Source organism: Pipistrellus hanaki, assembly GCF_964339955.1.
Source record: "Pipistrellus hanaki genome assembly, chromosome: 16".
Lineage (NCBI taxonomy): Eukaryota > Metazoa > Chordata > Mammalia > Chiroptera > Vespertilionidae > Pipistrellus > Pipistrellus hanaki.
In genome coordinates this window covers 26,640,062-26,655,183 of record NC_140518.1, presented here as the reverse complement: position 1 = coordinate 26,655,183, position 15,122 = coordinate 26,640,062, and the positions used below count along the sequence as shown (strand labels likewise).

The 15,122-nt window shown below is 42.2% G+C and overlaps 1 protein-coding gene across 2 annotated transcripts in view; it reads right to left on the bottom strand.

The window, feature by feature from the left end:
* The window catches only part of CA10 (carbonic anhydrase 10), a 362,748-nt gene that overhangs the window by 65,530 nt on the left and 282,096 nt on the right, over positions 1 to 15,122 (bottom strand). Inside the window, exon 4 of one of the 2 annotated variants that reach the window (XM_084863086.1) lies at positions 13,193 to 13,378. The exons of the other annotated variant lie outside the window; for it this stretch is intronic. Coding sequence (XP_084719212.1) covers positions 13,193 to 13,378 — 186 coding nt within the window. The remainder of the gene's footprint in view (positions 1 to 13,192; positions 13,379 to 15,122) is intronic. 2 annotated transcript variants of the gene reach the window in all.

Below are 15,122 nucleotides of genomic sequence, written 5' to 3'. Positions count from 1 at the left end.
ACATTAATAATGAGAACTACCCCAGTGGGACTATCCCAGACTTTGGTATTCAAAAGGTTTTTGGAAAGTGTCCTACTTAAGTCAACACAAGGACAGAATAAGTCTTTGGGGTGTTGCAGTGCCTTGGACGGGCGGGATATTACACACAGTTGTCCTAGATTGACCAACTGTTTTCATAGGAGATGCTCTCTGATTGACAGAATGGAGCTGGTGGGATTGGCCACACAGCATGGCTCACACCAATAGGTTTAACACAGAGAAAGCAACAACGGTGCCTAATCAATGAGTAATCATGAACAACAGAAAGTATTCTTTTTCTTCTTTGCTCTGAGATCTAGACACTGACAGTGAGACAAGGGGTGGGGACATGTCTAAAGGTCCAATGATTAGGTTAGAAATGTTCCCCTTTTTTGCAGGAAGAGTCTTATTTAACTATTCTATTCCAATGTTAGACCACATCTACTTCCAGGTTCACATTTTTTTTTGTGTGCGCCCATCATCTTATTAGCCTGTGACTGGAGAAGAAAACAGATGGAGAAGAAGGGGGCCGGAAGCAAATATTCTTGACATCCTTTTTGCCAGACATGGTGCTAAAATTCTCAACCTCATACTCTCTCATTGTATCCAAACAACAGCCTCTGAGGTTGATATTGTTATCATCAATTTTTTCATTTGTTAGAGGCAGTGCTGGCATTTGAATGTATTTGCTTGATGCCAAACCCTAAGAGACTTATTTGAGCCCACCCTGTTGTTTTATGCAGTGCCAGCAGCCAGTAAGACGAATGCCAAGGTTGAGATGTGCCACTGATGGCCCTGCGATGAGTAAGATTGCTGTGACAAACACAAGATGCTAAATTCTTTGAGTGTACATTATGGATTGACTACAGTTATTCTTTCTATTAACAAGTGATATTTCTATTTGTCTTGGATGCTCTCACTCTATTTCCATCATGTTTATATTTTTCTTTCAAGATCCTGCTCATGTCAGAAAGCCTTTTCCAACATTGAGCCAAATGTGCCAACAGCACTGAAGAGTGTAGATTCTGTCAGGCTAATCAGAAAAGAACGATCTATCTTCCCCAACATAGCAGACATTCTTGGGATGTTCACAAGACAATGCCTTGCCTTCTCCATATGACTCTCTCTTCACCATAGGAACAGGTCCCCTACGACCTGTTTATCTCTACAACCCCAGCCACATGCATAGTTGATTGGGTCAGAGAGGACATCAGATCTTGGTTGGAAAAAAATTAAATTCCTATTTGGAGAATTTGAAATTAGGATAAAGAGCCAGCCAGCCAGTCAGTCCAGAATAATTTTGATCCTAATGGACACAAACTGGAAAGCCTAAGAAAGGGCTACTTATGCCCTCCATGTGCACAGAGAGTCAGAAGGTCAGCTTATGAAGTGAGTGAGAATAAAGCAGCTCCGCAGAGACAGGAAACCGAGCAGAAGTACTTCCTGGGGTCATGACCTTGTTTCAGTTCTGGCCTCTGGTCCCTTTGCTGGCCCAGCCTCCCCTGAGTCCTGTAACATATCCCAGAGGCCTTGCAGTAAATTCCCCTTGTAGCTTAACCTAGCTTGAATGAGTTTCTGTTATTTGCACCCCAAACCAATATACCTAAGATGCCCTGGGAATTTTTGTTGAATTGTACTCAATGAATACAGCTTTTCTAGCGGAGAGATAGAGATAACACTCCCTGATCCACCCCCCAGTTGTCATATGCTCCAGGAAGTTAAGTGAATTAAACCAAGGGCTGGTTGATTCCACTGAAAGACAGGCCATGCCTTGCTGTCATTCCATCTCATTTCCAGTTTGACAAGGCAGGTGTGGTGAAAAGCTGACAGGCACTCAGAAGAGAGAGGCCAGCGGGAGGGGGTGACAAGCTAGACAGGGGATGAAAGAGGTTTGTTTTGTTCTGTGCGCTTTGGAATCAACTTGCTCTTTAATTAAAGGGAAAAATCACCCTCCAGCTAGTAAAAAACGCCCCTAAGAAAATTAAAATAATGCAAATCAAGCTAACTGAATACTCCAGAAGCAGGCACTAGGGCTTGGTGGGACTGAGTGGATGCCCCCAAGGTTTTCAAAGCAAAGCCTGCAACTGCTTTTTGGAGCCAAAACACTCTCCCTTTTGTTTGATGGTAAAGAGGCTAACTGCCCATACACCAAGAGGGGTTTACAGAGGAGTTTAAGGTGACAGATTCATCTTTGCTGTTCTGGCTCTCTGAAGACCAGAACTGAAACAAAGCCTAAGTGGATAATGACGATAATTCCTGGGGTTTCTTCCTCGGGGTGCTCAGAGTACAGAAATCACTCACATTGTAATTAAAATGTACAAAGCAAAGTGGTTCAAGGGGAACCACTGAAACCAGAATTTTTAGTAAAATGCCTTACTAACCACAGGAGCACTTTACCTGGGAAATGGAGGTAGGATGCATGCCTACGTGTGTGCCTGGGCTGGTGGTGGCGGGGCATGAGCAGGAAGTGCGATCTGAGCTTTAATTTGTGGCACCAAATCAAAGGATTTAATTTCCCAAGCTTTTATCCTAAAGGAGGCAGGATGGTGGCTGTTTATAAGTATATACTTAATCATCGGGGCACCTCTTCAATATAACAAAAAAGGTTTCCTTGCAGATCAATGTTTCTGGTTCTTCTACATTATGGATTGACTATAATATATATTATATATGATATTATATATATGACATAGCACAGTGACCCTCAATCAATGTTCATCTGTGATGATAAAATTATGCAGGAAATATTTTACTTCCATGGGCCTCTTGATGCTACAAGGGCCCTTACTGAGCTACTCCAATCCTTTCATTTTTTTTTTTTTTCTGGATGAAGGGAAGGAGATCCAGAGACCTTACATTGTTTGCTTAAGGTCATCTGGACCTAGTATGACCTCGTATGATTCACTGTGCCAACGAGGGCACTTTTGAGAGTAAAAGGAGGTGCCCTCACAATGACATCAGGACCAACAGGTCCAACCTGGACTGTCCCCGGGAAACTGGAGCATGTGAGCATCCTATTCAGAGAGCTCAAGGCTTTGGGGAATGAGAAAATGCTCTACTTGCTGGTGCCCTCTGCAAGGAGTTGTTATCTGGGGACTGGAAGGGTGCTCCCAGAAGGCCAGGAAAGGGAGTGAACTTCCTGTATGTGCTCAAGCTGATGGATTTCCCCACAATTTTAGGCGGTTTCAGTGCTTGTGTGAGTAATTACAAAAGGTGCCATTCGGAGGAGGGCAAACACTGACCAGTGGATGGTGCCTTTTGCACACAAAAAGGACACTTCCTCCAGGCAGCCCTATTCCAGGGAGTATTGACAGTGATAAGAAAATGGCCACCAGAAAAGGGACCCAGGCTCACCTTTGTAGAGCAAAGGTATTTGGAACCAACTCACAGTGGCTGGTGAGATGTATAAGAATTTCACTTCTTGCATAGACGCCACTCTGGATTCTTGTTCAATGTGGATGGAGGATTGAAATGCTGACCCTGGAAGAGGGAGCTGGAAGATGCACGTGGCTCCCAGGAAAGCTGCCATGTTCTGAGCACTTTGCATGTGTTGGTCCTCTTCACCCTCAAAACAGCCCTTTGGGGGGAACCATTCTGTATCCTGATAGCAATGAGAGTTAGGCAAATCTGTACATGTGTTATATGTTCAGAGAACTATGTGCCAAAGGAGAAAAGTTATAATGTATGATAATTTAAGAGATAAAGTAAGAAAAGAAAAAAAAAAAGACTACCGGTACATACTGTAGGAGTCCATTGATTGAAATACGAGAAAAAACAAAACAATAGTGATGGCAGGTGGGTGGTTGCCAGGGGTCAGGTTGCCAGAGGGCACTGACTGCTGAGGGTCATGGGAGCACTTTTCAGGGTAATGAAAGTGTCCTAGGTCATGGTTCTAGAGGTGGTTACATGATTATATATTTAAGAAAACAGTTAAAATTGCTGAATTTTATTATATAGAAACTTTTCCTCAATAAAGCGGAGGAAAACCGCCTGATAGCATGGGGATCCCTGTTCATCTCATCCTATTGTTACCGGGAAATGCCTGGTTGGGCTCGGGCTCCCTGTCACTGTGTCCAATAAATGAAGACAGGATTGAATCATATAAGGCGTTTACTGAGAAGGCTAGCCAACTAAGAAGACAGGGCGCTGACACTATTAATGAGGAAACTGAGACACAAGCAGGTAAAGTAACTTGCTCAAGGTCACAGCTGATAAGTGATGGGTCCAGGATGCAAATATAGGAATAAGTAATGAGCTATCTTAACCTCTGCAATTAACCACTGCCCTTGCTGGTGGGTCTCAGCTCCTCACCTGGGCAGGGGACATATCAGTCCCTGTGGGACAGGTGCAATAGGCAGCAAATTTGTGATCCCCACAGAAAACCTCACGAAACATCAGTTGTCTGGGGGCGCCATTTGGGTCCATCATAGGTCTTTCCTGAAGCAGACACAATTATTTGATCTGAAAAAGAAACTGGTGCAGGGCATTGAGTCTTGACACAGAGATCTGGTGATCTCTGGGCCTGCCCCCTTTTCCCGGCTGGGAGTGTGATTTAAAACCTCCTGGCTCAGCTCATTTTGCCAAATAGCTCCTGCAGGATTCATTTTTCAAGGCTCAATCCAGAAATTTCTAGCTCAGCAAATAGACCCAAAGCAAGGAAATGTATTCACCCGTTACCTCTGAGCTAAGGTATATGGTTTCTCATGCTTTGCAGAAGGAAAAGGATGTGTTTATACACAAGCAAATGTACAGATATACCATACCTTGCTTATTACATTTCAAAGAAGTAACAGAAATAGCAGCTGGGTATGTAACTTCCATCTAACAGAAGGTGCATGAAGCTGCAGTCCTCAGCAGGCACACACTGCCATAGTTCACATTCATAAGGTTCATGCAGAATTGGGAGGGAATGGACTTACGCATTCTAAGCAGATACTTAGAGGCAGAACCAGAGAGGTCAGGTGACTTAGCTAAGGTCACTCAGCACTTAGCTGGAGTCAGAAACCTGGGTTCAAATCCTAGCTCTTTCCCATGCCAACCATGTGACCAATGGCTTATTCTTTAACTTCTGCAAGTTTCTTTTCCTCACATGTAAAAAAGTACTAATTAGTTTTTGCTCATAAGGTTTCTATGAAGATTGGGTGTAACGAAGCACTGATCACAATGCCTGAAACATAGTACATGCTCAATAAATGAGAGTTGAAGGTAGTAATTATATTAGTACATTGTAATTATTTTTACATGTATGAGCCGACTTTGGACTAGATGAACTCCAAGGCTGACTAATAACAAACGTGTCCAGCACTTTATAGCTCAAAAAAAGCCCAATCACAGGAGTGTTTTCTTTGCACAATCACCCCATTACATATATAAGATTGGCATTATTAGTCCCATATCAGTTTAAAAGCTTAAGGAGGGCTTATCCAATTCTGCCCACACTGAGATCACATTGGTCTAACTGAGATCACACAGCCAGCAAGAGACAGAACAGGGTCTTGATCTTCTAAGTCAAAATGTTAATCCCTGCCCAGTGGCCAAGTGGTTGATTCTTAGGCCGATATCCTATCCCTACGATGTGCTTGTCTCTATTTTCCTTCAGCCCTCTTCCCGGCCAACCCAACTACTGTTCTTGGAGATTGCCTCTAAGAAACTGATCCAATGAATAACCATGAGAGCCACCCTAGAGTTGCCCTTTAACTGCTGAAATGGGTATAGATTTATAGAGGCCAGCTCTGGCTGGTATTTGGGAACGGATAATTACCTTCACTTACTATATCCTAGGCTGCTTCAGCTAAATATTTACTGCCCAGAATTCTGCCCTTTCCAACGAATTCTGAACACGAGCATGCCACAGGCAACTAAGTGGGATAATTCATTTGGGGCGATCATAAATCTAAGGCTTCCACTAGAAATGATGCAAAAAAAATTAATGGAACATGAAATCAAGTAAATGGAATTGAGTACAGTAATTAGTTCATATTTTAATCCTCAGGTCTGTTTATTATCCGTCAACTGGCGAGCAATTAAGCCGGCACCATTGAAATGATTAGCTTTGTTTCAGCAAAAGTTTATCGATATGTCAGAGCAAATGAATCTGGGGGTTTTAAATAGCTTTATTTTGAATTGTATAGCAGCACATCCATGGAGCGGCTAGACATCTAATGACTTAATTTTGCAATATTATTATCTAGATTACTTAAATTTAATACTACTGAGCTGTTCTAGATGATTATTGGGGAGAGTGGGGGAAGGAGGAAGTCAAACTATAAGAAAAGCAGCTTACAATATTAGATTCTTAATACAACAGTATGATTTTGCCTTTTCATATTGAGAACAAATAAAGGATCTTTCATTTCACTTTCTACCTTAGTCTTCCAATCGTTAATTTCCACATTTGTTGCAACCAGGCCCTATTATGGTTCTTTCATCGGTGATATTTTTGATTGGGGGCGCTTTGGTGCCTTCTAAGTCCATTTCCCCATGGACACTCATCAGTGCCCATATGTGTAAAATACTATGTCAATGTCTTTTATTTTTTTGAGGCTATATAAACACCCTCATGATGGTGCTCTGCCCACGAAGGCAGGAACTCTGAATATTAGGCAACACCTGCTTTATCAGGCAACTAGAACAGGTGACCTAAAATGGCCTTTTGAATTTTGGAATTTAATATAATTAAAAAATTTTATTTGAAAAATTAAAAATTCCAAACTAAAAGTCAGGAAAGTTGGGTTCTGGTCCTAATTCTGCCACTGAATCTTGGTGACCTTGGGCAGGTCTCTTGCCTTTTCTGGAGCCTGATTTTTCCTTTTGTACAGTCAGTGGGTTGGAAGAGATGACCTCAATGGGGCCTCTGACACTGACACTGCAGGTGGAGGCTTCAAGCAGACTTGTTCTTTCCAATTGCAGGTCTATTTCTTGAAGTGGGAGATGTGGTCTTTGGGGGAATCTCTACAAATGTTAATGAACTGCTGACATTGGTCAGAGCAGTAGTGAATGGATTATGCTTACTTCACACCTTCTTTTCCAATTTGATTTTATCCCTGTGGCTTTGGAAATGGATTAAAAAAAAAAAAAGGACAGCTAGCTCACAGAAATGTTAGAAGTAGGACCTAACTGCAGTGTCATTGGTTACTAAATAAAGGAAGCCCATGCAACACCTGTAAAGCTGTAACAGTGATGGTCTCCATGGTAACAGTCAGGCTCTAGGATGAGCCTTGATCAAGTTCCAGTTAATGCCTGTCTTTAATACTGTGCAATATAACACCTCCTTCCCTGCTCTGGACAAGCACTGGGAGGAGGTCAGAGTCAAGTGGAGGAGGATGGTGCCGGTCATAACACAATCCAAGTGGGACCAGGTCAGCACTATGATGCAGGTTAGGATGAAGTCAACGGGATAATGAGCTGACCTCAGCAAGCTGGCTCCTCTCTTAGGCTGCCCCAGTGTCCATCTAAAACTGGCAATGCACGAAGCTGCTGACTTGATCGGGCAGCCCTTCTCCAGAAGTAATTATAAAAATGTCCAAAGGGAACACTTCCTATCCTTAGATCAGAGTCATCACCTGCTCACTGGTATCGTCATAATCTGCCCTACCACCATCTGGGCTTCTGACTTGTTCGCTTTGCTTCTGGAAGGCCAGTGTGCTCACTCTGGGGAGGACTGGCTCCCGGAATCCGGAACTTTGGCTCTTAGCATTGGCAAAGACCAGGTCCCTGGTCTGACCCTTGAAGTAATTGCAGGAAATGAGGACTCTAAATGAATTTTTCCAGTTCACTAGCTATCAATTGTTGCATTGCTCCTCCTACCTACCTTGAAGAATTTGCTTAACTATATTTGTAAATAATTTAACATAAAATGCCTAGGACTTCTGTTAATATTGACATTAACTTGATTAGGTTTGCCATTATGATAATATAATTTAATTACTGATATACTGGACATAATTTAGGCACTCTGAAAGCTACAGTCTTTCAAAACTATATTCCCTTATTCATTCAATCTCTTTGTTCAACAGTATACTAGTATACCAAGTGCGTAAAACTTACATGGAAAAGTATTAAAAAGCACAGCCTGTGACTACAGGGAGTTACCAGTCTGGGCTGACAGGATCCTCTGCTGGATTGTTGTATCCTTAAAGGCAGGCTCCAAGGTCTGCAGGTCTTTATTTCCCCACTGGGCCAGGGCCCAGCATAGGTGAGCAGTCATTACTAAGGGGCTTGTGGATAAACCTTGGCGTATGTTAAGCAAAGTTGTGAATCCGAAGACCAGAGATAAGTCCAACCCCAAATACTTATTGTCTGGATGGTCTTGGGCCTTAGTTACCCCAGGTAAGAAGAAGACAATACTAAGGGCAACCTCACTGACCTAGTGTTTATTGGTTAACTGGGAGAATATATATCACTGTTCTTTAGATTTCATTCAGGGTGAAAACCAAGTCCATGCAAAGTCCATGCAAAAAGGATATGGTTTGCGGCAGCCCTGGCCCGTGTCATATCTCTCTGACCTCTCACACCCTATTGGTACAGATGTGTTCTTGCTGCTCCTGCTCTTCCTAAAATGCTCACAGCTCTTTCCCACTTCAAAGCCATGGTCCTTGCTGTTGCTTCTGCCAGCAATATTTTCCCCCTAGACATTCCCATGGCAACTTCATGAATGTCATCCTCTCATTGAGAGTAAAACCAACCACCCTATTTACACTTGTAACTTACTACCTCCATTCCTCATCCTATGATACCCTCTACTCTGATCTATTTATTTTCCCATAGCATTTATCCTATCCTAACTTACCATATCATTTATCATGTCTATTATTTGTCTACCCTCACTGGCCTGAAAGTACCTTACAGGCAGACTTTATTTTATTCCCTGCACAACATGTGGTAGACACTCAACTCGTATTTTTTAACTGAATGAATGTACGAATGAAAGTAAGTTGCAAAGCATGTAAACAGTGGCCAGGCTGTCTATTTCCTGTACAGTCCATGCTTCTTTGGGCAGGAAGCTGGGCTGTGGAAATAGCACACGGCAGAAGCACCGCGGTCATGTGAAGAGTGGATCACATAAACAGCGGGCTCTGGTCACAGGTGCTCCATGAAATGGCTGGTGCAATTCTCAGTGCTCCTCCTTACCCCTTTGAAAAGAAGAACCTAAGGGAGGTTTTTAAAATGAATATTTCCAATTTTCCTCAAATAAGAAAGATTCTTCTTGTCTGGCCTCACAACTGCAACTTAATCCACAGGAATGATTCTTTTCAAATATTATCTTCTGCCTGGTTAATGTATTTGTTTCTTTTCATAAACACCCTACTTTATACTGGACATTAATCTAACTACTTAGACATGATTAGCAAGCTAAGGGTCTTACTTATTAAAAACAGTTAATTTTCCCTTCTTAAAAACATGGAGACATTTGAATCCCTGAATATGCTCATTTATCACCAACCCACAACAAGGCATTCAGGAGTTCTCCGTGTAGGACATGAATAATTTTTATAAAAACGCAGTTGCTGACTGTGTCGTACATCCACGCAGCTTTATAAAACAAAGCAAATGATTACCATCAATTACAATAACCTCACTAGACAAGATAGCAATTAATCTAAGCTCTTCAGATAAGGACTGCTGCACTGTGCCAAGGAAAACGCTCGGCGTTAATGGACTTCTCACGATCAGCAATGATAGATGGGGCAGATGGCAATGTGATTACTCATTGTCAACAAAATAAACACATGCTCTGTGGCTTGAAGTGTCTACCTGGGACCTTTCAGTGGATGGCCAAAAACAAAGGCCAAAGGTGGCTATGCAGATAGCACAAAATAAAAATACTATGTTCACCTACAGGATGGGAAATATTTACTTGAACTGGGGCTAACCGTCAGTGGAATCGGATTGGAGAACATTTTCTTTAAGGAAATCATGGACTGTGCAGAATTTCAGCATAAAAAGGCACATTAAAGCTAAAGGGATGTGAGTCACTTTTATGAAGTCCTCAAATTCCATTCCATGCTTAATAATTCCGGTGATGGGGATTTGCTGGTGTCAGAGGTAAACTCATTCCATTGACGGATAGTTTTTTATAGTTAGAACATATATTCAGCCAAACTCCATTTTCCTGGAATGTTCACCCATCGATTCTAGTTCTTTCCCTCATACCACAAAGAAAATGCCAAACGCTTCTTGCTCACTACAGCCCTTTGGGTCTCTCAAAGGCCAAATGCCTATCCAACTGCTTTCCGTAAGAGATTGTTTTGGTGCTTCCAACAGCCTGGTTTCTGGCAACGAAACGTACACCAGTTTATAGACCAGCCATACAAAGACCACTCACACTAAGATGGAGGGGCTCGGAAAGAAATGGGATAGAGTTGGTGTGGTCTACCGAGGGCAAGGTCTAACTGGACTTCTGCTGAGGCTAATGCTCAAGTTTGCCTGGGAGCTATGGATGGGTGTGGCTCCCATGCTTGGGAAGCTGTTATCCAAGCCCCACCAGTGTAGAAAGCACACAGCTTTGCTATTTCCAGAGGCCAATTACCTCAGTGTGCTCCTCCTTAATTTTTGTGTTGTATGGCTTTCTTAAGTCATGACGGTTTAAAAAACTGAGATAATTTAGACAGAACCTGGGCTGAAACTGGCACAGTGGTCACTAACCGAAATCTCTTGGGGGGATTTGTACAAATGTGCACACCCGGACCCCACTCCTGTAGACTGATTCAGTTGCTGTGGGAGAAGAACTCAAATGTGAATATTTTGACAATGATTCCCAGTTAATGCTGATTTGCAAATACTTTCTTCATTGAGAACACTTAAGAATGAACTATTGAGGGAGTGTTTCACAAATCTCATTATCAGATTCTCCAGGGAACTTTTAAAATACGATTCCCTAGAGTGTCTGATACCTGTGGTTTGGGATAGGTCTAGAACAGTGGTTGGCAAACTGCGGCTCCGAGCTACATGCTCTTGGGCCCCTTAAGTGTGGCTCTTCCACAAAATACCACATACTGGGCAAGTCTATTTTGAAAAAGTGGCATTAGAAGAAGTTTAAGTTTAAAAAATTTGGCTCTCAAAAGAAATTTCAATCGTTGTACTGTTGATATTTGGCTGTTGACTAATAATGAGTTTGCCGAACACTGGTCTAGGAAAATGAACTCAATGACAGATCAAATTGTTATATGCTTTCTTTCCTTAAGGATTTTGGAAGCATTCATTTACTCCAAAATTGTAGTTCATATATAAATTATAGAGCCTCCTTATTATATATTGAAGAAACAAGCAACTCTAAGGAATTCTACAATGTAAAGATTTGGCCAAGTAAACATCTACATTTTTCATTCATTCTTTAAATAAATTCTTTCATAAATTCATTTTTACTCTAAGGCAATCTTGTGATAGGCACTGGAATGTAACAGTACAGTGAAAGAGGAAAAAAAAAAAGAAATAACAGCAAACAGATAAATGAGCAAGTAACTCAACAACTAAAATGATTAGAACTCTTAAAATAACATGTGGTTATCTGATTTTGAATATTTTCTAATTCAGAGTGGCAGCCTCTAGTCATTCTTAATTCATGAGTTGTTGCCCTACTCTAGTTTAGGATCTGCAACTAGGGATTTTTGCATTACAGTGCCTTTGGCAGACTTCTCTAATTACTCCTAGAATTTCTGCTACACATTCTAGAAGGAGACCCATATTCCTGTCAGCCCTGTCCTCTATGCAGCCATTGCTAACTGAAGATGTATGAATCTATGCAAATCTTCCTCAATACTCAGTGCTCTGACTCATCTGGTGCCTTTGTTGTCCCTCATTTCTTGCTTTATCTTTGTTGTCTATCAACCATTGAGTACTAGTGCTCCTCACATTTGGAATCCCCGTTAATTTTCAAAGTAACCTGGAGAGCTGTCTAACTCAGCCTTAGAAAGATCAAACAGCCATCTCACGATCATGCAATTAGTGTGTATCAAAGCAGGAGGTACAAACTCAGGTTCTCTGACTCCAAACATGATACTTTTAAAATTGTTCTGCATTGCTCCTCTTCTCAGCCCAGTTTAAAGGTCTTCTGATCCCTTCAAGTAAAATTTGCCAATTCTTCTTTGAGTTGGCCAGAGCCTTTGTACACCTCAATTACAGCGTGACATTCTACTTGAGTGATTTGAATATAGCACCCTCTGAGCTCCTCTGTGATAGGAGCTCTGTGGTTTTATTTGTTTTAATCTCTGTGTTCCTGGTAATGAGCAGAATGCCTACCTAGGAAGGTTCTCAGTTAATGCATTTTTGAACAATTATTAAAATCTGGCCACTGGACTCATTAAGGTGATGCATTCTTTCTCAGTGTATGGCTTTATGATATCAAAAACAATGCCAGGTTTAAACATGTTCCTGATGAAATCCACTTTAAAACACCACGTTATGGTAATAATGAGATATATACTTTTGTTATTTCAGAGCCGTCTTGACATCAGTTATTGAGGACTCTTAAAAAGAAACCTTGTTACAGGATATTTAGCATGTAAACCCCCCGGCCCCTTCTTGATAATCACTCTCAAGTGCAAGAGAGATCAAAGAGGTCAAATAAAACACACCCTGCTTGTCAAGTGTCACAACACAGATGCCATCTGCTTAAACTGTAGCTCTCATCCTATAATTGAGACTGTGGTTTGGCTCACTGCTGTGGCTTGAGTTTTTTTCTGGGTTGATGGTGGCATTCAGCGACACTCACCATTAATGGTGACTATTTAGTTGCCTGGCATATATTTCACAGCAAATTATACTTTTGTGCAAATAAGATCCATTCTACCAGAATGGAGAATTACGGAATCTATGTTATCATATGTGACATATGGGAGATTGAGTACCCAGATAGAAGAAAATGAAGATGAGCTTGAAAGGTAGAGGTTTGGGAAATAATGCTCTGGAAATGACTTAGGGCGTGAGTCACAAGAAAGGTGCACCAAAGTTTCGGAAGGAAATATTCCGTTTCACTGTGGACTTCCCTGGTAAACACTGGAAGCTCATTATAGCTTTCCACATCAACTTGCAAAAGACAGAGGGAGAAAGAAGCTACCAATCTTCTTGTTTCACAGATTCAAGAGAAACATTTCCTCCTGTTATCCCACCATGATATAAATAGGCACCAAATCTTACTAAATTGCACTTAACCTTAGTTCCCGACAGCCCCACCTACCTCCCCAGAGAAGGCTTGTCCGTTGAGGAGGTGCTCTGACCCTTGGCTATCTTCACTCCCAAAGTGTAGCCGGATCTCCTCCAGCCGGTGGCTGTATGTCATGGGCCCTCCTGATATGTTGACCAAGTGCTCCTTGTCCAGGCGCAGAGACACGTGTCTTCCAGTATTGTACATGGTCCCACTGACCTGCAAGGCAACGGGCGACAGGTCAAGCAAGGCTCTCCTCCTTCCATTTCTCACCAAACCTAGCATGGTGCTTAGACCTATGCCTTTGGCTTCCTCCTAATGGGAGGACATTAGGTTGAATCCACATGTGGAATGGGGAGCAGCAGGCTCCCCAGAGTATTCCTGCACTACTTGGCTTCAATGGGACATTTTGTGCAGCATAAACCACATTATCATTTAGGACTTTGAGGTAGGAACTCAAAGGAGACCTCATCAACTATGACTAATATTTTGGACATTGCACCTTATAAAACATTGTCTTCTTACCATAAATAATTGGAATGTAGAAATGCTGCAAAAGTTCAAGTCTCAGATGTGAGAAATTGGAGAAGCAGTTAGTAGGGGTTACATGCTACAAAGGCCAAATGAGAGACAAGGAAGCCAAAATGGATGAAGAGGAACAAAACATAGTGGGAGATGGAAGGCATAGGTCTGCAGTTTCAAGTGTCCAGTCCAGTGTGTCTTGGTTAAGTCCCTCTCTCACCTCTGCAACCAGAAACTGCACAGGATGAGAGCTCTGATCCTTCCTCAAAGCTGATGGCCTCAGTGCAAAGCTAAAGAGATTCATAGAAGCTTTCAAAGATTCCTAGACTCACTCCTCACTCCAAGTCCATCTTGCTTCAGCCCTTGTGAAAAGCTAGCCTTACTGCTTGTGGTCCTTTTACTTCTCTCGTTTTTGACTTTGATGCTCAGCATCATTTTCCTATTACCTTAGCACCTCTCAACACTTGGTTCTAGAACACTGATTCTTACCTGTGACATTAACTGCCTTAGTCTTATGGGTCGACTTAGCTCTAGGAGCAGATCAAAAGCTCAAGGAAGACTTTGAGTGGGTCTGGATGGAATGTTTTAGGATATTGGATGCAGGACTACTTATATTTTCCTCCTGTTTACTCTGGCTCCTTTGGGTCAGCCCTATGGATTCCTTAAGAGCTTCACATAACTTTTGATGCCTTTATAGCACTAGCCTTACCTGCTCCTCCACTGTTCTGACACTAGTCCTTTAAACAATCGGTTAGTTTAGTTCTGTCCAATGCTCACCGTGGCAGAGACAGTGATACTTGCCAAATACTCCACTGACTCATTATTCTACCATCTTGCCATAAGGTGGAGGCCATGTGACTGGTGTTGGTCATGAGCTATGAAGGGACATGACAAGTGTCACTTCCAGGCTGAAACAATGAAACACTTATGCACGATTCTCCAGCCTCTCTCTTTTTTGGCTGTATCAGCCAAGTGGGTGATGCAGAAATATGTAAATGTGGTGCAACTACAAGATGGAGGCTGTGTCAGCCTGGGTCCCTGGCAGATTATAAAATGGCCAGAACTCTTCCTCTCCCCATATCTGTACACCTAACAGTGTGACTCTGTAGCTGTTCCCGTGAAGATAGGTGTCTATTTCTTTACCTCTTGAATTTGGCAAGCTTTGTCACTTGCATTGACCAATCACATGTAGTGGATGTAACATGCTACTTCTGAGTGTAGTAAATCCTTAAATGTGTTCTCCCTCCTTTTTGGAAACTTGAGACCTCCATGCAAATAAGCCTGAGCTAGCCTGCTGGAGGCTGACACCATAGTGAGACCCATCTCAGGAGAAGCCATCCCAGGAGAAGCCATTCTAGACTGGCCATTCTATGGATCACCCACCAACTGACTGGCCTGGCCAAATCAGCTTAGGCTGGTCCAGATCAGAAAGCAGGCCCAC